At 51.9% G+C, this 25,081-nt stretch overlaps 1 protein-coding gene across 9 annotated transcripts in view; it reads right to left on the bottom strand.

Moving 5' to 3' along the window:
• The window catches only part of RANBP3 (RAN binding protein 3), a 63,413-nt gene that overhangs the window by 25,264 nt on the left and 13,068 nt on the right, over positions 1–25,081 (bottom strand). For 4 of the 9 annotated variants that reach the window (XM_010367187.2, XM_010367188.2, XM_030935254.1 and 1 more), the window contains exons 2-5: positions 17,449–17,504; positions 10,996–11,199; positions 1,059–1,095; positions 881–967 (exon numbers count right to left, since the gene is read on the bottom strand). In XM_010367187.2, the coding sequence (XP_010365489.1) occupies positions 881–967; positions 1,059–1,095; positions 10,996–11,199; positions 17,449–17,504 (384 nt within the window). Of the gene's footprint in view, positions 1–880; positions 968–1,058; positions 1,096–10,320; positions 10,477–10,995; positions 11,200–17,448; positions 17,505–25,081 lie in introns of all 9 variants that reach the window. The other 5 variants (XM_010367189.2, XM_010367190.2, XM_030935256.1 and 2 more) reach the window with 3 other exon arrangements.

Raw genomic sequence — 25,081 nt, 5'->3', positions numbered from 1 at the left:
TCATGTATCTCCAAGTTGGTGCTACAGACAGCCAAGACAGAGGCCACAAGACAATGTCAGAGTGGGAAGTCAAGACAGGGATGAGAGAACAGCCCTGCGGTGGCGTTTACCTTCACATCTGTACAGGCGTCTCCATGGCTGGAGGCCAGGCTTTCTGAGTGTCACATTAAGTAGTGCTGATGGCGTTATCTGCCTCAGGAACCTCTCTCCTGTACCAGCCTGCATGAGTCCCCAGGCTGACCTCCATGCCTGTGCTCAGACCAGGCCTCACATCCAGGGCCTCCAAGCCCTTTAGCCTGCCCTACTCCACAGTCTGAGCCTGGCCCACCCTTCCAGGCCCCCACAAGCTCCTCTCCTCTGGGAGTTCACAGCATCACACACGGGCCTCTGCTGGGGCCTCCTGGCTTGCTGGTTACTGTGTGTGCATGCTTGTGTGCACATACATGCATGTGCATGTCTGGGCTACTGCACTGGACTGCCTGTGCTGGGCATACATCTGAGGGGTCAGGAGAACACCCCACCCCTAAACCCCCAGTCTGTGCCCAGCCTTGGAAAGAGGAGATGTAATTAACAGGCAGAGGCCCCAACAGGGCTCTAAGCAGTCAACCCCTTTCCTCCATTTCAGAGGGACGATCTCTTCCCAGTCTTCCGCAGGCCACCAAGTCTCACCATGCTGTCAGTGTCACTGATTCTAGACGAGGACCCCTGGTGCTGCACTCTGGGCAAGCTCTCACCTCACTCCTGACCGAGTCCGAGCCTCAGATCGACTCTAACCGGAGCTGGGCAGGAAGGACACAGCAGACGGATGCGCAGCACTGAGGGGACGGCGGGTTTGTAAGCATAAACGCTTTTACTATTCGGTTAAGTTTGCATATTTTACCTGACTGTGAGGGTGGGAACTGGGTTAAAGAGGACGTTCTTTCTCGCTTGACAGGAGGGCAGTAATTTCCATCTTCTCTGTCAGAATCTACAGAAAATGATGAGAAGAGGAGGAGAATAATCAGGTTGCTTCTGTTTTTAAAACTGACGATGGTCAAAGGTGTTAGAGAGCTCCTTACCTTCTCCGCCTTCAGGACTGGAGCCGCCAGCTGACCTCTGAAACAAGGAGCACACAAGCCGGGGTCAGAGGGCATCAGCCTCACGGCAACCGAGCAACTCTTGGCTCCATAACAAATATCCCAACATGCACCGCGGGCAGCTAACTCCCAGTAACTCCCAGAGCCCAGCATCCGAACGAGCCAGGATTTCAGCCCAAAGCTCAAAAATTCCCCCTGGTGAACCTCTGCACCCAGCTTCACAAACACATGCCAAGGAATCCTCTCAGTGGCTGGGAAAGTATCCGCAGCACCCCGATCAGTTTCTTGTTTCTCCACAGGTTACGCTAACTGGCCTGCCACCCCCAAATTCAAACACAGCCAAACCTCATCTGGCCCCTGTTCATCCTGCCAAGAGCTGAAAAGCGACCCTCTCCACCCTTGAGGCAGCGGACTTGTGTAAAACAGTCGCATCACACCGGATAGGAATGGTTTCCCTTCCTAGCCCTGGAACATTCTACCGTGCACATCCTTGTCTCAGGGTGGGCCGTTATTTCCAGAGCAAGCAAGAGTTTGGATGTTTTGGACCAAAGCCTGCTTGTGAAGCATTTAGAACAGAACCATCAAAGACAAAGCCCAGTCACAGGTTGAGGGGAGGGACCTGAAGAATTCCCTATTCCACAAACTTTAGCTTTAGAGTGTGAACAACTAGCAACCAAGACTTAAAATGGGTTCATGACCAGCCTGACCAACATGATGAAACCCTGCCTCTACTCAAAACACACAAAAAAGTAGCTGGGCGTGGTGGCGCACGCCTGTAATCTCAGCTACAGGCTGAGGCACAAGAATGGCTTGAGCCCGGGAGGCAGAGATTGCAGTGAGCTGAGATCATGCCATTGCACTCCAGCCTGGGCCACACAGGGAGACTCTGTCTCCAAAAAAAAAAAAAAAAAAAAAAAAGACTTAAAATGGGCTGGGCACAGTGGCTCACGCCTGTAATCCCAGCACACTTTGGGAGGCTGAGGCAGAAGAATCGCTTGAGCCCAGGAGTTTGAGACCAGCCTGGGAAACATGGCAAGACTCTGTCTTTATAAAAAACCAGGCCGGGCACGGTGGCTCACGCCTGTAATCCCACAACTTTGGGAGGCCGAGGAGGGCGGATCATGAGGTCAGAAGATCGAGACCATCCTGGCTAACATGGTGAAACCCCATCTCTACTAAAAATACAAAAAATTAGCTGAGCATGGTGGTGGGCGCCTGTAGTCCCAGCTACTTGGGAGGCTGAGGCAAGACAATGGCAGGAACCCGGGAGGCGGAGCTTGCAGTGAGCCGAGATCGTGCCACTGCACTCCAGCCTGGGCGACAGAGCAAGACTCCATCTCAAAAAAAACAAAACAAAACAAAACAAAAAAACAAAAACAAAAACAAAAAAAACCCAACCACACAAAAATTAGTTGGGCACGGCAGTGAATGCTTGTAGCCCCAGCTCCCCAGGAGGCTGAGGCAGGAGGATCAGTTGAGCCCAGGGGTCTGAGGCTGCAGTGAGCTATGACCATGCCACTGCACTCCAGCCTGAAGGACACATCTCATCTCAAACAAAACAAAACAAATCCCTCAAAACTTAAAATGAGTAGTGTTTATCCTCTCCCGCAACACAATCCCTCATTTATGTCCTGTCTCAGAATGTAGCAGCCAAAAGCACACCGATGAGTGGGTGCCGCTCCTCCTGGCATACTCCCCGCAAGAGCAAGCAGAAGAACCAATTTTCTTATTTTCAAACATGCTCCTCAGACGTCAAGTTTAGCCAAATGAGGCCCGTCTGCCTCGACAAGCTGCTGGGGCTCACGGGAGATGATGCATGTGAAAGTGCTTTGCAAACTGCAGAGGGGCCTGGGAAAGCAAACTGCAATAAATAAAACCGAAGAGCACAGGAGCCAAGGGAGACCCTCCTCAAGTCCGGGTGGCGCATTTTCCCATAAAGGGCCAGACTGTCGGTACTGCTGGCTCTGTGGGCCACATTTGGTCTCTGTCATATATTCTTCTTTGTTTTTGCTTTTATAATCCTTTAAAAATGTAAACATCATCTTAGCTTACAGGCCCAGGACTGGAGCGTGTGGCAGTGAGAACCCAGAGAACGTTGACTTGGAGTCACATAGTTTGTTCACGACAGTCAGAAAAAACCCTACCCTGGACTTTCGCCTCCCATGTGAGCTGACAACATGGGTTTGTGTGGGAAAAGCAAGCCTGAGCTTCTTGCTTGAGGCCCGTGTTCTGAGAGGGCTTTGGAAATAGTCTCAGGGGACTGTACGAGTGAGGGCTGATTATCACTATCCCCACAAGATGACATCATCAAAGTGCGTGGGAAACACAAAATCCTTGTAACACAACAGTGGGTTCTATGAGTCACTGGGGCAATTGTGAAAATACCACTGAGTCCAAAACGCAATGCCATCAAGCAGCCTGGCCCTAGAGTCAGTACCAACTCTGGCCAGGACAAGAGCACGAGGGGCGCAGAGGCTGCTTAGTCCCTGCTGCCTCTTGAAGGCAAGAACTGTCAAGTTTATTCTGGCTCTACCATTTTCTCGGGGTGAAACCTTACCTCGGCCAGGCTTCGGTCTCCTCACCTGGAAAACGGGGATGCATGAGGCGACAGGCAGGGCAGGTAAGGTGCTCAGCCCGGCGCTGGGAGCAGATGATTACAATGCTCGTGACCCACACCTGATGAGACCAAACTCTCAACTGATGTAAAACCCTGAGGCTACGCTGGGGGCAGGGCTTTAGAGTTCAAGGCAGGCATGAACAGGGAGTCAGGGGTGTGGAGTGAGTCCTGGGTGCAGCCAGGAGGCGAGGGACCTGGACTGGGAACCTTTCTAGAGATGCCAGAGCCTGGGGTTGCATCTGATAGTGCTCAGCTGTCACCACCTTGGCATCCCTCTTCTTGGGTGACATCTGTGGGGTGGGTACAGGTTCCAGCTATTGTTCACCCTCATACTTAGCAAAGGTGACAGAAACAAAGAGAAGCAGCATCTGCCCACCCGGGCTGCCAAAACCTTTGTTCATCTCATGATGAGCCTGGGCATCTCATGCCTGAGCCAGCTACCACCCTTAACGGGCCCTTACATCAGCCTCCCAGCGCAGGCAGCTCTGAGAAACGACACCTAACACAGCCTCCTTGCCCTCTGGGTAATCCACGCCCTCCAGAGCCCCGCAGGCTGGCTTTGGCCTCCAAATGCTCTGTGCAGGTCCCCGTCTGAGGCCAGCTGCCTTGGCACAGCCCGATCTCCTCGGACACCGCACTGTTTGCGTCACCTCTGGCTTCCCTGGCCTTACCTGTCCTCCCATCCATTTCTAACAGCAGGCCCAGGACATCCCTGCCCCCAAGTCCCATCCTGTGGCTCTAGGCTTTTCTCTCCCCTTTTAATCCAACGAGAATTTCAACTGTACCAAAACCCTTACACGGTGTCCTCCCTGGTCCTGGGGGATCTGTCCCTTCTTAAATGACTTCTGGGACCAGGAGATGGCCATACCCTCTATGGCCTCTGTAGACAACCTGCTCTCTCATCTAGTGACATCCTCCTTTTCCCTCAGGCGAGAACGAACTCCTTGGTGAGATGACCTCCAGGCTCCTTATATTCTTTCTCTGTGGCTTATTCTGATCCTGGGAGTTGTGTCAGGGACCCCACTAGACTTAGGAAGGAACTGGTCCTCACGGTAGAAGCCCGTTTAGCATTTGTTCAACAAAAAGACACTGCATCCCAGGCCCCCTGCAGCCCATGGAGAAGCCGGAGAAGACCTGAGTCTGGCCTTACGGAGGCAGCTGGTCCCCGAGCTCCCTCATGTCTCCTCACCCCTGCAGGGGATGTTTCTCCTGCTGCCTCCACACCTAACTCTCTGGCTCACTGGTTATCTAGGTTAATTTTCACGTGTCAATTTCCCAGTTTCCCTGTTTCTGATTTCCAATTTTATCTCCTTGTGATTGGAGCACATACTCCATATTTCAATCCTTTAAAATTTGAGATGTGTTTGGTGACCTAACAAATGGTCTCCCATTCAGAATTGTCCATGTGCACTTGAGAAGGCCGTGTACCCCGCTGTTTGGGTGGGGTGTCCTATATGTCTGTTAGGTCTGGTTGGTTTTTGTGTTGCTCAAGTCCTGCTTCCTTACTGATCCTGTCTAGATATTCTATCCATTACTCAACGTGAGGCACTGAGTCTCCAACTCCTCACTGATCTTGTTCTATCCGTTACTCAAAGTGGGGTACTAAGTCTCCAACTCTTACGGCTGATTCGACTATTATGCCCTTCAGTTCTGTCCGTTTTTGCTTTGTGCATTTTGGGGGCTCTTTTCACGATACCCCATGCCTCCCAGGGATCGTGGATGCCATGGATGCTCTCTCCAGAGCAGCATGCCCAGGTCAAGAGTGTGGCCCCAGGGCTCCCAACAGTCTCCTGGGGTCTCCTCGCCTCGTGGCTCTAGGCGCAGCCCCGGGAACACTGTGGTGTCCCCAGGCATTCTGGACTCATCCTCCCCTTCACCCACCACCTCCAACCTGCCAGCAAGTCCCATTAGCTCTAGACCCTGGAGAACGTACTTTCCCTCCTGCCTTGGTGGCCTCCTCAGGCACAGGGTCCCCTCTGCCACCAGGCTCTGGCCATGTGGCCTCCTGTTTTCTGAACATGTTGGTTGCTTCTGCCTCACTGAGTGCTGCTCCTCCGTGGGCGCCCTCCCTCCCTGTCCCTGCACGTCTGAGATGCTGTGAGCACCACCTCCAGGGTAAGCACGTACTCACTCCCTATCCCAGCCCCTCTCGGGAGCTACCCTGTTTTGTTCTATCATAGAGGGAGATGATTTCAGAGGTGGCTCCTACAACACAGTTCATTCACCCGACACCCGGGACACCTGCACAGAAGGCGCTTGCTGAGGACTTGCTGCGTGGGTGGAGGCTGTGTCCTCCACCGTGTCCCCCTTCAGTGACCCTGAGAAGAACGGGTGACTAGACAGACAAGATTCAGATGCTGTCTGACCCCTGACCTCAGCAGACCCTCAAATCCGTGCCCCAAATCTCTTCTAAGAACCTGCCTGCAGCAAAGTGGGGGGCCTCTTGGTCCTGGAAAGGCTGGGAAGCCAAGGCCTGGGAAGGACAACACAGGAAGATTCCAACAGGGGAACCTCCTGCCAGCAACTCTCCACTAAGACCCAGCGGAGGGAAGCAAGAAGACGGAATGCGTGCCTGTGGACAGAGCTCTTCTTGAATCCTAACCCACTGGCCAGTGAGGCGCCGCCTGCCTTCTGTCCCTGTCTAGGCCTCCACACCCTGCGCCTTGCTGGGATGGAGGGCCTCTCCTCTCAGGAGACGTTGGAACTTGCTGTCCAGCTGGCTTGTGCTGTCTTCTCCAAAGCAGGAAAGGTTTGGGGTGAAGGAACCTCCTTTGAGCCACCCAGCCCCGCACACAGCCAATGCCAGCTCCACATTTTCCATTTCCTGGAGTCAGCAGCCCAGGAATCTGGACCTGTTTGGTGTCAAGGCAGTCTGGGGCCACCCCTCATCCCAAACAAGGTAGTGGGTCCTCAGGAGTTGGTCCCGAACAATGCCTGGGACGCACTCGGGGTCAGCGCCCAGAGGTCTGCAACCAGAGCTCAGGAGGATTTTAAGAGCAAGCTCCAGACTAGGCACGGTGGCTCACGCCTGTAATCCCAGCACTTTGGGAGGCCTAGGCGGGTGGATCACCTGAGGTCAGGGGTTCGAGACCAACCTGGCCAACACAGAGAAACCCCGTCTCTACTAAAAATACAGAAAGTAGCCAGGCATGGTGGTGCATGCCTGTAATCCCAGCTACTCAGGAGACTGGGTCAGAAGAATCGCGTGAACCCGGGAGGTGGAGCTTGCAGTGAGCTGAGATAGGGCCACTGCACTCCAGCTCGGGCAACAGAGTGAGACTTTGTCTCAAAAAAAGAAAAGAGAGAGAGAAAAAAAAACAAAAGAGCAAGCTCTGAGGACGCAAGCTTAATGGGGAGGGGTGAGGACAGAAGCAGGACACAAGAGCCCCATTTCCTCCTCCTCCTCCGCTTTTCCCAAACTAGACTCCACTGCTGCGAGGGGCAGGGCTTCAGGATGACACCCGGGAACGCTGGGTCAGCACCCATTTCAACACCATGATGACAGCGTCCCAGAGTAATCATAAGGAAGCAGAAGAGAAAGAAGACCAGAGGGCCCTTTCATTTCTTTCTGGCATTGGGACAGCAGAAGCGAATGGAGCAGGCTCAGAGAAGGTGAAGCAGTCCTCCCGTGGCTGGGGCTGCAGGCTGGTCAGGAGCGAGCACTGTTGAGTGCTGACCCTGTGCCCTGCGTCCCTGCCGGCGGGGTGGGGGCTGGCGGCGCAGCAAGCTCCCCATCAGGAGCCATTGGGAGCTTGCGGGAAGTAGCTCAATTCTGTGAGGCGCATGAGTCCCTGTCGCTAAACACAAGACGGGGGGCACATCCCATCTGGAATGGGAATACAGGGGTGGGAAGTTTGTTTGTTGCATAAGGAATGAAACAGTGAAAATCGTGGTTGTCACATTTATTAAGAACTGCCCTGTCCAAAAAACACGGATCTTGTCAGACTGTCTGGTGTGGCCTCAAGGAGGACACGGCTGCCAAGGCGGCCCAGGGCAAGGGACAGTTTCAGAAGCCGACTCCAGACACAAAGACCAACAAGGAAGAAGCAGGAAGGAACAGCACTGTCTACCTGGTCCCCTAGGAAAGTCCAGAAAGCAAGGCCATATCAGATAAATTCCCTCTAGATGGCCAGGCGCGGTGGCTCACACCTGTGATCCTAGCACTTTGGGAGGCCGAGGTCGGCGGATCACGAGGTCAGGAGATCGAGACCATCCAGGATAACATGGTGAAACCCCGTATCTACTAAAAATACTAAAAAAAAATTAGCTGGGCATGGTGGCGGGCACCTGTAGTCCCAGCTACTCAGAAGGCTGAGGCAGGAGAATGGCGTGAACCCCGGGAGGTGGAGCTTGCAGTGAGCTGAGATCAGGCCACTGCATTCCAGCCTGGGCAACAGAGTGAGACTCCATGTCAAAAAAAGAGATAAATTCCCTCTATAAAACTGTGGCAACCAAGAGGCGTACCAGGGTCTCAGTGAGTCTGACAAGTTAGAAGACCTGGCTGGTCATGGCTGGATGCCTGGGATACAAAATAAATGATGGGCCAGTTCAATGCTTTTTATTCAGTGGCAGAGGCAACCAGCTGAGAAATTCCTGTCAAAAGGGCAGGCCCTGAGAAAAGCCAGTGAGAGGGGGCTTCCAAAGGTCTGAATGTTGCGGGGTGCTGAGGGCCAAATCCTGTGCAGGGACTAGAAGGTGGGGGGAAACTGGCCAGAGGGATTCATTCCAGAACGTCCTTAAGCTCCCTGGTGGGTGTAATAAACATATCTGAAGCTCAGCAGGTCCTTGGCAGGGAGCTTCAGTCCAGTACAATTCCACCAGGTTCGGAGTGAGTGCCCAGAGCTGCCTGCTTTCTTCACATGAAACAGAGAACTTAATCGGGATGTGGTTTGGTCTTCTTCAGACCGTCTTCTGAAGCCAGGAAGTCTGATATATAGAGACTTTTTCCTGGTACTGACTCTTCCACGGCCAGGGTTCTGACGAGACTGAAAGATGATAAGGGCCCTTTACAAGCAACAATTCAGCGAGCCACAATTCATCAAGAACTCTCAGCTTTACATTCCCCCTAGGGACTGTGGAATAAAGTGAACAGACTACACGTGATGGATGAGATCTGCCGGGTAACATGGGGGCGGTTTCCTGAACGCCATGTGATACAGAGTGAGACCCAAATTAAAGTCTCAGGCCAAGAAGCAGCTGGCATCGGGTTCCATCTGACTCGATCTATGGCCTAAGTAACCTAAAATAAAGTTTACTTTGCTCTGAGCAGGCCCAATTAGTAGAGAAAGCCAATTAACAGGAGCCCTCAGCAACCAGTCAGGGTGCTCTCTGCAGACAGCCCGAGGGAAGGAGCCCTGGTTGGCTCAGAGCTGTCACAAGGGGCTTGACGATGGCTCTCCTGGGGCTCCTGAAAGTGGGTGTCTGAAAGTTACAAATGCTAAAACTATAAGGTGCATGTTATGCGCATGGCCACCAGAGCTACACTGGAACATTTACACACTGCTCCGCGCAGCCCCCAATCCTGGCTCTCTCACGGTGACCCCCAGCTCATCCCAAGGCTCCCTGCCATACAGCTTCACCTTCCCCCTGCCAGTGTGGGGGACTGCTTGAATTTCTCAGGATCAGAGCCTCAGACCCAAAGTCCATGAGAATCAGGATGCTGAGATCTACCTGGGCTGGCCAGGCCAAAGAGATGAACATCTGGACGAGGTGAGGCCCCTCCGGACACTCCCGCACAGGCCTCTGTTGAGAAGTACACAGGGCACAGAACAGCGCGTGCGCTCTTGAAGAGCCCCTGCTGTCACAAAAACTCTGTGATCCACTTGTTTGCTACTCTCATTCTAGAAACCATCACCTCTGCAGCTGGAGAGTTCTATGTGGGCTGCGTTTTTCAAACCCAGGCACCTGTGGAAGGCCTCTGGGGTGGACCCTAAAGACCATCTGTTCCCAGAGGGCTGAAGACAGAAACCTGAGAACACCATTTCCTGTGCTTTCAAGGACCAGAGGTGCAGTAACTCACCATACCCGACTCAGGAGAAGTTTCCAGCAGCTGCTCTGCCAACAAAAGAAGGGTGCAGCCACCTCCTAATTCTCGCTCTGGCGGCTGTCACATGAGCTCGTGGGAGGGCTGTACTCCCAGTGCACTGCGGGACAAGCACCTCCTGGCTGGACTCCTTCCCGTGGCTCCTGTCTCACTACCCCAAACCCACTTTTGTGTCACAAAGGCCACGACCACCGTTACCCCCTCCCCATAGCCTCTGGCACAAGTAAAGACTGTTGCTTCTTTTTCCATCACACACTGACTCCTCCAAAATGTTAACACAGGACTCCAACCCACCCCTGGCTGAATAGTGCTTCCTAAGTGTCCTGGGGTTTGGTGGCTGTAGCTGAATGTTAATAATTTCCTTAAAAACTGGGGACTGGTGTGTGCTAGAAGGAACGCTGAGGTCTGGGGTAAGGTTTGGGACCATACCAGCCTGGAAGGCTGCCTAGTGCTCAGGCAGGTAGAGCTGGGTCCCTTCTTTTCTTGTTAAGAGTCCTTTTTCCCTGTCCTGAGAACGGGGGGTCTTCTGTCATGAGTTACCTAGAGGATGGAGTTTTCAATCCTGAATGTAGGATAATGTTTACCTTTCCCAATTTATCAAACTTCAAAAACCCAAGACATTTCTTGTTCTTGAGAGTTCACAATCTTCTCCACCTATAATCTTCAAAAGGCTTCTTAATACAAAGATAAAGGGCTCAGGGGATTCCTTCTGGGTTCAAAGGAAGAGTCTTTTCTTCTTCCTGCTTTGATTGAAGACAATCAGTTCACCGCCTTAACCACAGTCCAAACACAATCAGTCTTGCAAAGTAATCTGTGTTGGAGAGCGCCTCTTCCTAGATATCAAAGGAAGCCTTAGCTTCTTGGGTTTCTAAGACGCTAAACTTGAATGCCCACATTCAGGGAAACAAGAAAAAGAAAAATGGAAGGAGGGTGAAGGGGTCAAATCAGGTTTGGAAGGTTCTACTTCACACGACTCAATTCCTCCTGACCCCTCATGTCTTTTTCGGGAAACACGATTCGCCTCTTGCTGTGGGTATATATTCCCCCAATTTAGAAAAGGCTAAAAGGGGATTCGATCTTCCCTGACTTTTCAGCAGCATGAATTAAAGGGAGTTGGAAGAAATCCTTGTCATCTTTTAAGTTACCATTAGCTGCTTACAATTAGCTAGGGCCAGGATCTGAGGGACCCGAAGGGAAAGGGGCTGGTCTGGGTTGGGCTCCCCCTGGGCAGAAGGAGTGCCGAGTAGGTGTGGACTTACCCCTGCCAGTTCTCGCGGAAAAGGAGGAAGCTGGGCTTCAGGAGCGGGAGGCGGAGGAGTGCTGGCTGAGGCGCCAGCAGGGGCAGGAGGTTCTAGGGCATGCTCGCCAGCTGACTCGGGGTGACCCGTGCCATGGTGGGGGGCCTCAGCCTCCCCCCGAGGCTCCTCTCCCGAATCCGACAAGTCTTTTTGCTCTGCAGGGGACTGGGAGCAAAAAAGACAATTTTCCTTCAATGTGAATAAAGGCTGCACCACACAGCAGGAAGGGCGGGCAGGGGTCAGAGGCTGGAGCTGGCTGGCTTGCAGCAGCTCCTGCGCCTGGGAGGAAGGTGGGGAGAGCAGGCACGTGCTACTCAGCAAAACCGGCTCTCCTGGCTAACGGAAGGGAGTGAGAGTGGACTAGGTGCCATGTGACTCTGCAAGGGGCTCTACAATGTATGAGAAGCAGGACCCTCGTTTCCAAAACTATGGGCTGCCTGGTAAGGAGCTACTTGGCTTATGGGCCTTGGTGATCAAGGAACAGGGATGATCATGCAAAAGATTTAAACCCTTTCAGGATCTCAAAAATACTGAAATGGGGGAGCCGGCCATCAGCACCATTTCTGTGCTTCAAGAAAGGGGGAGGCGGGCCTGGAACCCCACAGTTTGGGAGAAACCAGGGAGGCTGGGGTCAAGGGCTTCTGCCTCTCGCTACAGTTCTTCTAGCACTTTCCATTTGTTCTGCTTACACCCAGGATGCAGAAAGCGCTTTCCCACCTCAGTGAGTGCAGGTGTGGGGTGACACGGACACCGAGAGCTGGTTTTTGCATCACTGGCAGGCAGGTAGTTCAGCTGAAGGGGGGGGGGGGCCCATCCGCAGTGCCCCTCAGCCTAGGATTCTCCCAGTTGCATCCTCAACACCTTGGGCAAGGGCTCATCTGGAAAGCTGCCAAGGTGAGAGCAGCTGGTCCTGGGTCTTCCTCCCCAGAGTACAACACCTGGCATCCTTTAAGGTGGTTCTTGGGACTCCAGCAGGGCTTCCACGGGCTGAGAGCTCTGTGGCCATAACTCCAAGACTTTTCTTGAGAAATGGGTTAAACACCTGGCATCCTAAAACAGACAGGCTCCAGTCCCCAAACCTCCCTCTTGGCATTATACAACGACATGGAGCCATTTCTCGCACTCAGCGACCTGAATGACTACAGGGCTACCCCGTCTCCCTGTGGATGTGGATGTGTTTCTTCGGGATGTGAAGTGGCTGACCTCTTTAGACGGGGTTTGGGCACTACTTAAAAAGTAGTGATCCAGGAGGATGAAAGGAGCTACACAAAGAGGATGTAGGAGAATGTCCACAAATTCCTAGGAAAGCAAAAGCAATCTTCACATCTCAAAAGTAATCAAGGGGCCACTGTTGCCTCTTTGTATCCAGGGCAGATCCACAGACCAGCCGCTCCCTAAACCTGTACAGGGCACCGTGGTTGGTCCAGCCACCCATGTCTGTTGCTACTTTATGGGGAGAGACTTAACACTTCACAAGAGAAAAATTACACCCAGAGCTCTGTGAGGCACTGCCTATCTCTACTTAGAACCACTTGAATTTTTTGTAATCCCTGCTTTTGAAATGTAAATATTCAAACACCCTCATGGTAATTCAAAATGCTAAACAGGAGGCCCAAGAAGTAAGTCACAAACATGGAAATCAAGACATCAAAACAGGATCAAATTCGTCATCTTCGGTTAAGATGAGTTTGTTGAGAAGTATTACATCACTTCCTCTCTCAGATGGGAGAATTAACAATGTCATTCCAGAATTTTCTACTCAGGTCCTAGCACTTCTCCTGGGCAGGAAGTGTAAGCTCTAAAGAACCAAGGTGAAGCCTGGAGTTTTTCAACATGTCTGGTAAAATCAGACATCAAGATTTTGCCAGCCTTTGACCTTATCCTAAAATACATGTGGCTGGCGAAAACCACGTGCACCAGGGCTAAGCTCACCACAACAACGGTAAGCCTCAAAAGCAGGTCTAAACATGCTACGACCACATTTTCAGTGATACTGTACTTTCTACTAAATAGCATTTCTGTAACTGCCTTCTGTCTTTTTACCAAACAGGCATTATTCTGCTAGTACAACCTCAAAGCCTCCCCACTTCAGATTAACAAACGCTCTGGAGAGAGAGCAACTGAAAGAAATGTTTAGTCTTTACAAATAATGGAACAGCCCACACAAGGATATTTAAGTTCTCTTCACATTAAAAAGAAAAAAAAAGAACTCTACCTCCATCCAAGACAGTTAAGAAGGAAAGGTTTCATTTTTGCCCCGGAAACACTGGTGCATGTAAATGCAGGCATTTCGCCGAGACAGCAGAGCCCTCCCCAGGAAGCCCCGGCATGGGAAGGCAGTAAGCAACATCCCTGTGCTGCCAATCTGGCCATGGCTTCGTTTTAGGCGCTAGGACTACAATGAAAACCACACATGGCTTTTTCTGCCCTGGAACAATAGGATTTGGCAACCTCACCCAAGGCTAAGTGATGCCACCAGCACCCACACGCAGGCCACGGTTCCAATCTGCAGTGTGCTGAAGTGCAATCTGGCACATCAATGGGGCCCACAGAAAACCGCTGTGTGGCTCTGCCACTGAACAAAAACAAAATTAACTCCTGGGCTGGCAGCTTCATGTCTTTCTTTTCAACTCCAAATCATGCTGAATCATGATTCAGCAATAAAACCTGAGCATACAGAGCTGTCTCCTTTGAATGGTGTGAGGGCGGATGGTGGAGAGGAAGGGGCTCTTTTACTTGCACCCCATAGGATGGTCTGAGATCTCGTTTACTGAAAGGTAAGTCAGCTGGTCCCACAGTTGATGAGACCTCTTGATCTTTGGAGATCAAGAAGTTGTTAAAGTCGCTATAAGTAACATCTGAGGGACAATTTAAAACAAGGACTGTATATTGGAGGATATTACTGAATTAATGTTTCGTAGGAGGAACATGGTAGTGAGACCATGCAGAATGGCCTGATCCCTATGAGATACCCGTGGAAGAATTCAGGGCAGAAATGTCACATGGGCTTAACTTCCAGTATCAGAGAGGAGGCCAGCAGTGTTAACAGGGAAGCCAGGGGCAGGATTCCCAGCTGAGGGCAGCAATGTTAACGGCGAAGCCAGGTGCAGGATACCCAAGTGTTTGCAGTGTCACTCTTTTCCAAGGATTTGAAAACTTTCAAAATAAAATGTTGAAGCAAAAAGAGTGGGGGGCGGGGAACCTCCTCAGAAAAACAACGGCAGCAGCTCTAACAGCTCGCTCCCAGCTCAGCTTCTGGAGAGCAAGACGGGGATGGGTTGATGACCTCCGCAAGAGAGAATGAAACCAGGAGGGCTCTCAAACCCTCACTTCTGACACATACTGCAGCTGCTCCCTGCAGGACCTGAACCAGAAAGCCAAGGAGAAACAAAGCCAGCCGCCCGCCCTGTGTGTTTACTTTCCACCTCACTCCTGAGTGGCAGGAAGGACTCCAGAGCCATGTGGACACTGTCCTCTGACAGGGAAGCGAACACCCACAAAGGCTCCTCCCGCTCCTGGCCTCAACACAGAGGTTTCCCACATGCCTCTCCGGCGACGGTGCCACAGAAGTGCGAGTGACAGAACTAGGCAGCCCAACTCCCAAGGCTGGAGGGCAATTATTTTTAGAAGTCCATTTAGAATGGCTGTGAGCCAATATTCTGATAAGACCTATACTTGGCATTTAATTTTTAATTTTTATTTTTAATTTTTTTTGAGACGGAGTCTCACTCTGTCGACCAGGCTGGAGTGCAGCAGTGCGATCTCGGTTCACTGCAGCCTCTGCCTCCCGGAGTCAAGCGATTCTCCTGCCTCAGCCTCCTGAGTACCTGGGATTACAGGCATCTGCCATCACGCCTGGCTAATTTTTTGTATTTTTAGTAGAGATGGGGCTTCACCATGTTGGTCAGGCTGGTCTCGAACTCTTGACATTGTGATCTGCCGGCCTCGGCTTCCCAAAGTGCTGGGATTACAGGTGTGAGCCATCACGCCTGACCTACTTGGCATTTTTAAAAATGCCTTCCTAGCTAGCCTTCCGGTTCAACTCCAACGTGTTTATGTAATTGGCATAGACCCCTTGAAGATCATACATGCAAATTAGCCTGCAAATCACAAAGCAACGAAACCCCCTTAGCTGTGAAAACATTACTGACGCAGCAGGTAGTGACTTTAAAAGCACTTTAAATTCATCTGAGCAAATATTACATGTTACTGTTTCATCTTGCCGGTTGCCCTAAAGTCTTCGGATTTAAAGAATTATTGATTTCTATCATTTGTTTTAAACCAGGGGTTGGCAAGCTGTTTTCTGCAAAGGGTCAGATACTAAATATCTTAAGGCTCTGCAGGCCACATGGTCTCTGTCCAAATACTACTGCTGTAGCAGCCACAGGCTACTGCAAAGGGGATTGCTGTGGTTCTGTTCTTGTTGGCTTATGCCCACAATCCCAGCACTTTGGGAGGCTGCGTCAGGAGAACTAATCGAAGCTCTAAGTTTGAGACCAGCCTGAGCAACATAGCAAGACACCATCTCTAAAAAAAAAAAAAAAAAAAAAAAAATTTTTTTTAATTAGCCAGGTGCGGTGGTGGTGCCTGTAGTCCCAGCTACTCAGAAGGCTGAGGCGGAAGGATTGCTTGAAGCCAGGAATCTCAGATTGCAGTGAACTGTGATCACGATCCTGCATTCCAGCCTAGGCCAAAGAGTAAGACTCCGTCTCTCAAAGATAAAAACATAAACAAATAAAACAACAACAGCAAAAAACAAAACAAAAAAAACACAGGTGACAGTGCTATGCCTTAATTTGCTAACCTTTGTTCTAAACTAAAAATGGTTCAAAAGATAATCATAACGTAAAATTCTAGAAAATCCTGATTTTACTGAACACCTGAGGAATGACTGTAGCATTTCCAACAGAGCTCCAACAATAGTAAAGTCCTGAGCCTTTACTACTCTCTAAAACTAGAGAAGTGCACCAGTCCTTTCGTACTGAAGGAACCTCCAAAAGACAAATCATGAAACCACGTCATTAAGCTGTACTTGTCAGGGCCCAAGGGAGAGGAGATAGCAGAGGCAGATTTATCTTGGAAATACCTGGAGAACCAAAACAAAACTAGAAGAAAGTTTTCATATGTTTCTGGATTTCTTCTTCAGCAAAAAAAGTAACAATAGGAAAGTTTCACAAATTAGTAGATAAGTCCAGGCTAACACACAGGTATCCTGGGAGGGGTGTGTTGGGGGAGGTTTAGGACAATCATTTTCCCCTCCTCCCCAATCCCCCCAAACACACACACCCGACCCCCACAAAGCACTTGAATATTGCTCAGGAAAACTGGGCCACATCAAGATAAATGCTGGCTTCGGGACAGGACCTAAGACCAGCAGCCATGAGTCCCAGATCATGAGAGCGGCTTCCAGCCTGGGAGCTGGTCACCTGTGAGGGGACAGAAGCCACAGGAGAATGGAGTTGATGAGATTCTCAAAGGCTGTTATCACCAACAAGATGCAGACATCCTCAAAACACACCAAAACAGCACAGCACTTGGTCACTCTAACATGTTGCAATGGGTGTGAGGTGGGGAGTGCCGCCACTGGGCATCAGTGCAGAGGGACCACACATTATTTCTGGATAAACAGTGGGGGTCCCCATGCAAGCTGAGGAGTCACTGCCACACAGCACCACCAACTAACTTCTGACGCAACTCTGACCTTCCACACTGATCTGTCAGTGACAGAAGCCGATGGCTTCAAGGTAAACAGCATCCATCGTTGTCTTATCACAGAACCCTGCTGCTGCGCCAATCAGACCTTCCACAGGCTGCCAGCTCATCGCCATGAATCAGGCGAGGTACTTCCAACCACACTGCGACCCAGACACCCTGAATCCAAGGGAGAAGCAGCCTCATGGACACAGGGTATAAATATATAATGCAAACAAATGAACAATTACTGTAAATGCACGTATGCCAAGTTGGTTAGGGCCAATGAATCCAGTCTTGAAGGTCTTGTTTCCCCTGTAACCACCATTGCTCTCCTCCTTTCCCTCCCTCCCTGACTTCCTCCCCACCTTCCTTCCTCCCTTTGCCCCCTACTGTCCCTCTGCTACTGGTTTTCCTAAGGTACAGGTACAGTGGCATTTTCCAAACAAATCATCAGGAATTAGGAAGAAGCTTTCTAACACTATTTCAATAAACTCTCTGAGCCCTTTCCACAACAGACCCATCCTAACCTCTCTCCACGGTAACCTAAAGCCACCAGGCCTTTTCCCTCCAAACTCAACGTGAAGGTGTAAAGGCCTCTGCTTAGGTCTCCCCGTCTGTGGGCAGAAGTGGCCTTGGCAACGCGACCTGGAAAAGAGACTCTCAGTGAAGAGAGAACAAATTAGAGTAACGAAGGGAAGACAGAACGTACCAGCCCCTTACCTTTTGTCCTTTATCCTTCTGAAACACAAAGACGGGCGGAGCAATGGCAGGCTTTTCTGCAAAAAGAAAAATTAGTTTTTTTCCCCCCAACACTATATGCATACAGTAAACAAAGCTACATTTGTTTGTAATATGTTAAACATATATATAAATAAAACTAGTAACTCCAGAGAACATCAAATCGCTTAGAACAGCATCTTGACTTGGACGCTTGGATGCACAGGTGTGCTGGGTTTGTGAAACACACCCAGAGTGATGTGACGTGTGCCCTCTGCTGTCTGCATTTATCGTCAATAAGGAGCTTTCAAGACTCACTGAGACTGGGCGTGTAAATGGGAGTGGGAGAGCAGTGGAGAGTGTGGCAGCGCTATTTGGCACCATCAACCACGGCCTTGCAGGAATGTGGCGCACAGACACTGGCTTTTTACGCGGCACCTCCTGAGTTGCAAATGTTAGAGACTAATTTAGCTTTTTAAAGTTTACAGGCCAGAGGGCAACCAAAAAGGGCTTATGCTCTTTGCAGAGACAGTTCTGGCAGAACAATCCCAACGCTCAACCTGGATCTCTAAGTGAGTGCTGGTAGGGAGGAAAGGATGTCTGGAGTTGCTAGAGAGTTCATCTTGCACAGTGGCTGTTGAAGGAAGAAACACTCTGGGGTGTTCTGTCCCTTGATGGGACAAGAGCAAGGCAGCCTGTAATGCCCATGCAACACCATCTGTCTCCTACCCAGAGGCAGCCAGATCCACAGCCCTGTGCCACTCAGTCCCAGAGTGGGTGACAGCCTAGGAGGCCCTGCTGCCTCCATGGGAAGCACAGATGAGGACTGCCTCGACCCCACGAGGAGGTGCAGACCACACCTGCCTCATGGCGTTGGGCCTGCATGTACTTTGATGAACCCTGGGGGTGCTCCCAGGGCCTCTTTCACCATTCAGGGCACTGAGGGCCCAGCGTGGAGGCCAAGCAAGAGCAGCTGTGACTCTGATGAGTGCTTGCTGCGGGCCGCACACTGGTGCCTCCGCGGTGAGCAGGATTTGGGCAGAGCCTTGCTTTCGCAGGCCCCCCCCACCCCGATTGTGGGGAGCCAGACATTAGCCAGGAAGCATGCACTGCCTGTGATCATGACGAAGGCACTCCGCCTGGGCATTGACCCGGTCTGCTCTGGAGTCCAGGTGAGGTCCACGAGAAGAGGGGGCTGTGCTAGGGTCTCAAGAAGAGCTGGAAGGCAGAGCAGCAGCAGCTTGAAGGCGCAGCTTGTGGGGTAATGGGGGTGGGGGCAGGCGGTGGGCATGCTGACTTGCTGGGGAAATGTCATAAAAGGCAACGGGATGCCTGGGGTTGGTTTAGCTTGAAAGTGAACAGTTTGGGGAAGGGAGAGTGAGGGTGGCCATGGGGAGACCAGGTGGGTAGTGACTGAGGTGGAGAGAAAGGGACAGCACCAAGATGACCAAACAGACACCATCCCACTCCTGCAGAAGCAGGACAGACTCTGGTCTTAACCTTGGGGCAACAGTCCATAGCCAGGCAGCCCACTGATGGTGACATTTCCCCCACCATCCTCCCTGAAGCCTCGGCACGCTGGGGTCCAATTCACTGTGTACAGCCAAGGTAAACACTGGGGTGACTGGCATGCACGAGACCCAGGGGCTACAAGGGAGCAGGTGGGGATCAGAGGGGTCTCCAACCAGACTTCCAGGTTTCCCGAAGCAGACTTCTTGCCAACACAACGCACAGGTGCCACTTGACAAATGTGAATTAATGCGCCTATGCCAAGCAATAAATGACATCAAAGGAATGCCGGAGGGCTCTGGGACAGAGCAGCAGCATATCCACACCATGTCTGCTACCAGGATCCTAGAGGCCTTCCGGTGCCGCGTCTGTACCCCACAAGCCCAGCCCCGACCTCTACATTTGCCTCTCTGCCAGCTGCCAGGTCACAAGATGCACAGGAAGGAGCCAGGGTTTCAGCCAGTTTGGCACTCTCCAACCCCATTTTCTTTAGGGAGCTACCCACCCCTCATCCCCGTCCCTGGTTCAGATGGTGCCAAGCTCAGTCCCAGCTCCAAGCCTGACAAGGAGAGTCCCGCATGCGTCGGCAAACACACAGCACATGAACAAGGCCGAGCCTTTCGCTGGAGATCCTGGGGCTGCTGAGCTGCTGGTGAATGACCCTGAGGCTGCCATGCCAATCCCATGTCACCGAGAGGGGCCCTGGACCAGAGCCAACCAGAGGGTAGCAGAGTCACAGAAGGAGCGGGAGGACTAAGTCTGGCCTGTGTTCAGCCCTGAGTCAAGCTTGGCCCAAAGCTAACTCTGTCCCCAGACTTTTCAGTGAAGCCAATCAGTGCTGATTTTTGTTTAAGCCAGTTTGAGCTCGATCTCTGCCCCTTGTCACTAACAGACTCCAGTCTGAGAGAGGCGTGGTCCAGTCACTGCAGACTTAATTACACACATGCTGCAGGCCAGTATCTGTGGAAGAGACCTTGGACAGGCCTCAAAGTGACACTGAGATGCTTTCTTCTCTTCATAGCAAGTATCACTGCCTGATCCACTCCATATTGATGGGCTTATGGTCTGTCTCACCCATTAAGATATAAACTCCATGAGATCGGAGACTGCTTTGTTCCCCTGGGTACCCCATGGTCTGAGAACAGTACTTGGCACACTGTATGGATTCAACAAACACTTCATGAAGGGGAGGGGAGGGGGACATTAGAGAAAATGTGAGGTGAAGACACTCGGTGCCAGGCTAGTCAGGAAGGGCTAGAAGACAGAGAACCATTTGGATGGAGAGGAGTGTGCGCTGGTGATGAGAACCGTGTCAGTGGATCTGCAGGTACGAGGAAAGGACTGCAGCTACTTGAGTAACTATGGGAGGCCTGGGCTGGCTGTGGTGCCAAGGTCCTGCCTGGGGCCTTCTGGACACGCAGCAGGGCTGGGGGGTATGGGCCAGGAGAGGGCCCCTCTGATGGAGCAACGACCCTGTCCTGTGCCTGGACATGTGACCCAGCTGGAGACAGAGGGAGGCTATGGTAGGGGACGTGAGAGTCAAGCTCTGACAGGAGCCACCCAGAGAACAGAAAGCCAGGGCGACATCCAATCAGATCCTCCGCAATTGCCTCCCATCTCCTGTTCCTGTACCCACCCCTGCCACCATTCAGCCCTCCTTTCCTTCTCTGCCTCTACTCTCACTCCCTTAGATCTGGCCTCCACAGAGCAGCCAGAAGCACTGTAATGAAATGCACACTTAAAACTGCAGTTGTCGGCCTGGCACGGTGTCTCACACCTGTAATCCCAGCACTTTGGGAAGCCGAGACTGGCGGATCACAAGGTCAGGAGATCGAGACCATCCTGGCTAACATGGTGAAACCCCGTCTCTACTAAAAATACAAAAAATTAGCTGGAAGTGGTGGCGGGAGCCTGTAGTCCCAGCTACTCAGGAGGCTGAGGCAGGAGAACGGCATGTACCCAGGAGGCGGAGCCTGCAGTGAGCTGAGGTTGTGCCACTGCACTCCAGCCTGGGCGGCAGAGCGAGACTCCTTCTCAAAAAAACAAAACAAAACAAACAAACAAAAAAATCTGCAGTGTCAGCTGGGCACGGTGGCTCATGCCTGTAATCCCAGCACTTTGGGAGGCCGAGATGGGCAGATCACCTGAGGTCGGGAGCTTGAGACCAGCCTGACCAACACGGAGAAATCCCATCTCTACTAAAAATACAAAAAATGAGCTGGGCGTGGTGGTGCACATCTGTAAGTCCAGCTACTCGGGAGGCTGAGGCAGGAGAATCACTTGAACCTGGGAGGCAGAGGTTGCAGTGAGCCGAGATCACGCCACTGCACTCCAGCCTGGGCAACAAGAGCGAAACTCCGTCTCAAAAAGAAAAAAAAAAAAAGAAAAAGAAAACCAAAACAAAACTGCAGTGTCTCCCACAGAGTAGAGGCTGAGCACCTTGAGACAGGCCACGCCCGGCCACTAACCCTCCATCTCCCACTGTGGCGGCACTGAAAAGCCCGCTGTCCCTGCATGACCCACACTCAGGGTGCACTTCCAGGCTTCTGCTTGGTTTAGTCCACTACCGAGAGCCCGTAGTTCACCTTGTTTTCCATGGCCAGTGTTTACTCCTGCAAGGACACCATCTCATTCAGGAAGCTCCACTGTGAGAGACGTGCCCGCCCTGCTGCACTCCCTCCCAAGCAGGCCTTGTATCCTGCCATAGGGCATGGCAGAGACCATGGCCACAGCAGCTGAAACAGCCTATCACCCAGTACACGCTGCATCAACACCCTGCAATGAGTGTTTGAACTAGGCCCTCTATCTGTTGTTCATCTACACAACACCAGCTGCTATGCACTCACAAATATTTACTAAGCCCTCATTCTGTGCAGGGTGCCACAGGAAGAGTGGAGAGTGGGAAGCTGAGGGCAGACGCTTCAGGGGAAAACATCTGACTGAAAGGGAGGGGCGTGTTTGCACTTGGTGACCAGGCACTGCGAAGCCCTGGCACTCCCAGAGGGGTGTGTGGTGACAGCATCTGCCCCTAGATGTTAAGTTCTAGAAAGTGGGGCCTCATCTGTTCCGTTCACCTCTGTATTCTCAGTACCAAACATAGAGCCTCACACATAACAGGCGCTCAACCGGCAGTTAGGGAGTGAATGAAATGTCACATGCTGCAAGGACTAAGAACCCAGGGAGGCATGGTCAGGGTTCTCCAGAGGAACAGAACCAGGAGTATACAGCAACAGGAGATGAACTTGGCCCATCTCGGTCCATTGTAACCCCTGCTGATGGCAGGTCTGGCATTAATGACTGACCCAGCCACTGCACTAACTAACATGTAGAAACGAGCTTCGGTCACATCTCCACCCAAAGCACAGAGCGTCAGTTACTCACGCTGCATTTCTACTCAGACCAAAGGTTGATCAACTGCAAATCAGCACCGCTAACGCAAACAGACAACATACACAAGCCCCATTCCAGGCAGGACCGCCCCACTCCCCCCAACCACCAGAGACACGGGTTGCTGTTTGTCGCCATTCCCTATCACCAGGCTGATTCTGGCTATATCAGTGAGGAAGCAGCGTGTGTTCAGCTACCTCCAACTCAAGTTTGGGGAATGGACAGGCGGCCAGAAGTAGCGAGGCTTCTACAACCTGCTTCAATTCCTAGCCCAGCTTTTCTTTCACAGGTCAAGGGAAAATCACCACTGGAGATTTCTAGAGACCCACCATGAAGACCTAAAACATTAAAATAGAATCAAATGCAGACTATTTGACCCAGAATCTGTCAACCAATTGTTGGGTTTTTTTGTTGTTGTTGTTTTCGGTCCTGTAACATGCTCCCTATTGAAATCTAGTTTGTAAAAAAGCAGTCTGTCTGGAGATTGACTTCACATATCAGTATATTAAGAGATTAGAAAACCAATACAAGGCACGATGGCTCACGTTTGTAATCCCAGCACTTGGGAGGCTGACGAGGGAGGATCACTTGAGCCCAGGAGTTGGAGACCTGTCTGGGCAACATAATGAGACCCTATTTCTACAAAAAATAAACGAATAGCCAGGCATGGTGGTGCACTCCTGTAGTCCCAGCTACTTGGGAGGCCGAGGTGGGAGGACTGCTTGAGCCCAGGAGTTACAGGCTGCAGTGAGCCATGATCGTGCCACTGCACTCCAGGCCAGGTGACAGAGTGAGACCTTGTCCCAAAAACATAGAGAAAGGAAGGAAAGAAACTCATTTGACCAGATGCTTCCCAAAGTTATTTGACCAGGGAGTTCCCTCATTTTCAGGGACATCCATGATGAGGTCTGAGAATGACGTTTCATGAACCACTGTGGACAACACTGGTATGTGAAATGGGGGAGATTCTGAGCCTCTCCCCTTGGACACAAGTCACCTCAAACAATGTGTGGGGTGCTCTGGCCCACCACATACTTCCTCTCTGGCCTCACCATGGCTTTCCGGGGCACTGTGCACCAAGTCCCACATGGCTACTGCTGAATTCAAAACCCTTCTCCCATCCAGCATCCTCCACACTGCGACCCTCCTCAGCTCACATGCCCAGACAGCACCCAGCCCGAGCCCACCAACTGTGATCCTGTGATGACCACAGATCTGGGCCAAGGAGAGTCCCCTGCTGCCCCTGGTCCCCCAGGAAAACAGCAAGGGGAGATGGCCTGGCCGGCCAGAAACTGAAAGGAGTGAGCCCCTGCTGGCATCCAGGCCCACAGTGCTGCCTCTCCCTCCCGTCCCCTGCTACCCTCAACCCACTTGTGAGACTCAGATGCTAAATGGGACCAGCTGGGATTCCCCAGGATGGGGGCCAGTGTTCTGGTCCCGGTCTTTGCAGCCCCAGCAATGAGCACAGACAGGCTAAGAAGCAAGCCAGTCCCAGCACAGGAAGCTTGCCCATCTCTGCTCTCCTTCCCAACTTCTACCAGATGCTGGGAACCCCTCAGAACTACTCAGCCCGGCCCCCCAACCTCTACCCAGTCATCCTCATGTGGCTATGGCTGTCAGGGTGCTCACCCAGTTGAGCCTAGGAACCACTCCGCCAGGTGCACAGAGGATGAAAAGATTCAATCCGATATTTGCTCAGCAATTCCACACATCCCAGCACCCACTGTGCACCAAGCACTGCGTCGGCCTCTGGAGACACGGCAGTGACACAGGGAGACATGTCCCTGTCTGGAGTGCCCATCACACCTTATCTGAACATATGACACAGGGGAGGCACAGGAGGCCCTGGGAACATAGAGCTGGGGCTTCCAACCCTGCGAGGCTGTGGAAGGGAGTGAATCAGGGAAGGCTGCTGGGAGAGGGGTTGTCTGGACAGAAGGACAAGCAGCATTTGGCCACGTGAACGGGAACAGGGAAGCACACGGCAGCAGAGTGAGGAGTGCTGGAGGAACCAGGTCAGGGTGGCACATGCAGTAGGCCTGGTACTGTGCTAGTGCTTGGGACATGCCTTGGGGACAGACTGGAAAACAGGCCAGCCTGGGGCAAGAGGAGCCAAGTGGAGGTGGTGGAGGGGTGGGGTGTGCAGAGGGCACCTCCACCCTTCCCTGGGGTCTGAGGTCTGCACATTTACACCTGTATGGGTCAGTGCAGAAGCTCCTAAGAGGGAAACTCCAATCAAATTGAAGCAGTTCCTACGATAGCTTTTTTGAGGAAAGAGCCAAAGATTGCTGCAATGAAGGTGGGGGTCCCGGTGGAAGGTGGTCTCTTCCCCTGGAGGGATACAGTCTTCCTCCTGCCCCTAGAGGAACTGTTCTCCTTGCAGGGGGCAGTAGGTCTCTGAGGAGGTGGACCCTTCCTCTAAAGCAGGAATGACTGACCTAGGACCCAGATGGCTTGGGGGTGTGTGTGCGAAGTCCATAAAACCCTCAGCCTGAACCCTGAAGTCACCTCCATAATTTGGTGGATAGCATCTTTGTCTAGGGAAAGGGCCCAGATACTGCCTCTTCAAAGAGTAAGGAAGATGAAAGGAGGAGGGCAGTTTTCTTTCTTTCTTTTTTTTTTTTGAGAAGGAGTCTTGCTCTGTCGCCCAGGCTGGAGTGCAGTGGCCGGATCTCAGCTCACTGCAAGCTCCGCCTCCCGGGTTCACGCCATTCTCCTGCCTCAGCCTCCCGAGTAGCTG

This window comes from Rhinopithecus roxellana, chromosome 8, assembly GCF_007565055.1.
Source record: "Rhinopithecus roxellana isolate Shanxi Qingling chromosome 8, ASM756505v1, whole genome shotgun sequence".
NCBI classification, from domain to species: Eukaryota; Metazoa; Chordata; class Mammalia; order Primates; family Cercopithecidae; genus Rhinopithecus; species Rhinopithecus roxellana.
The sequence above is the reverse complement of the archived record's forward strand: the minus strand, read 5'-3'. Positions and strand labels throughout refer to the sequence as shown.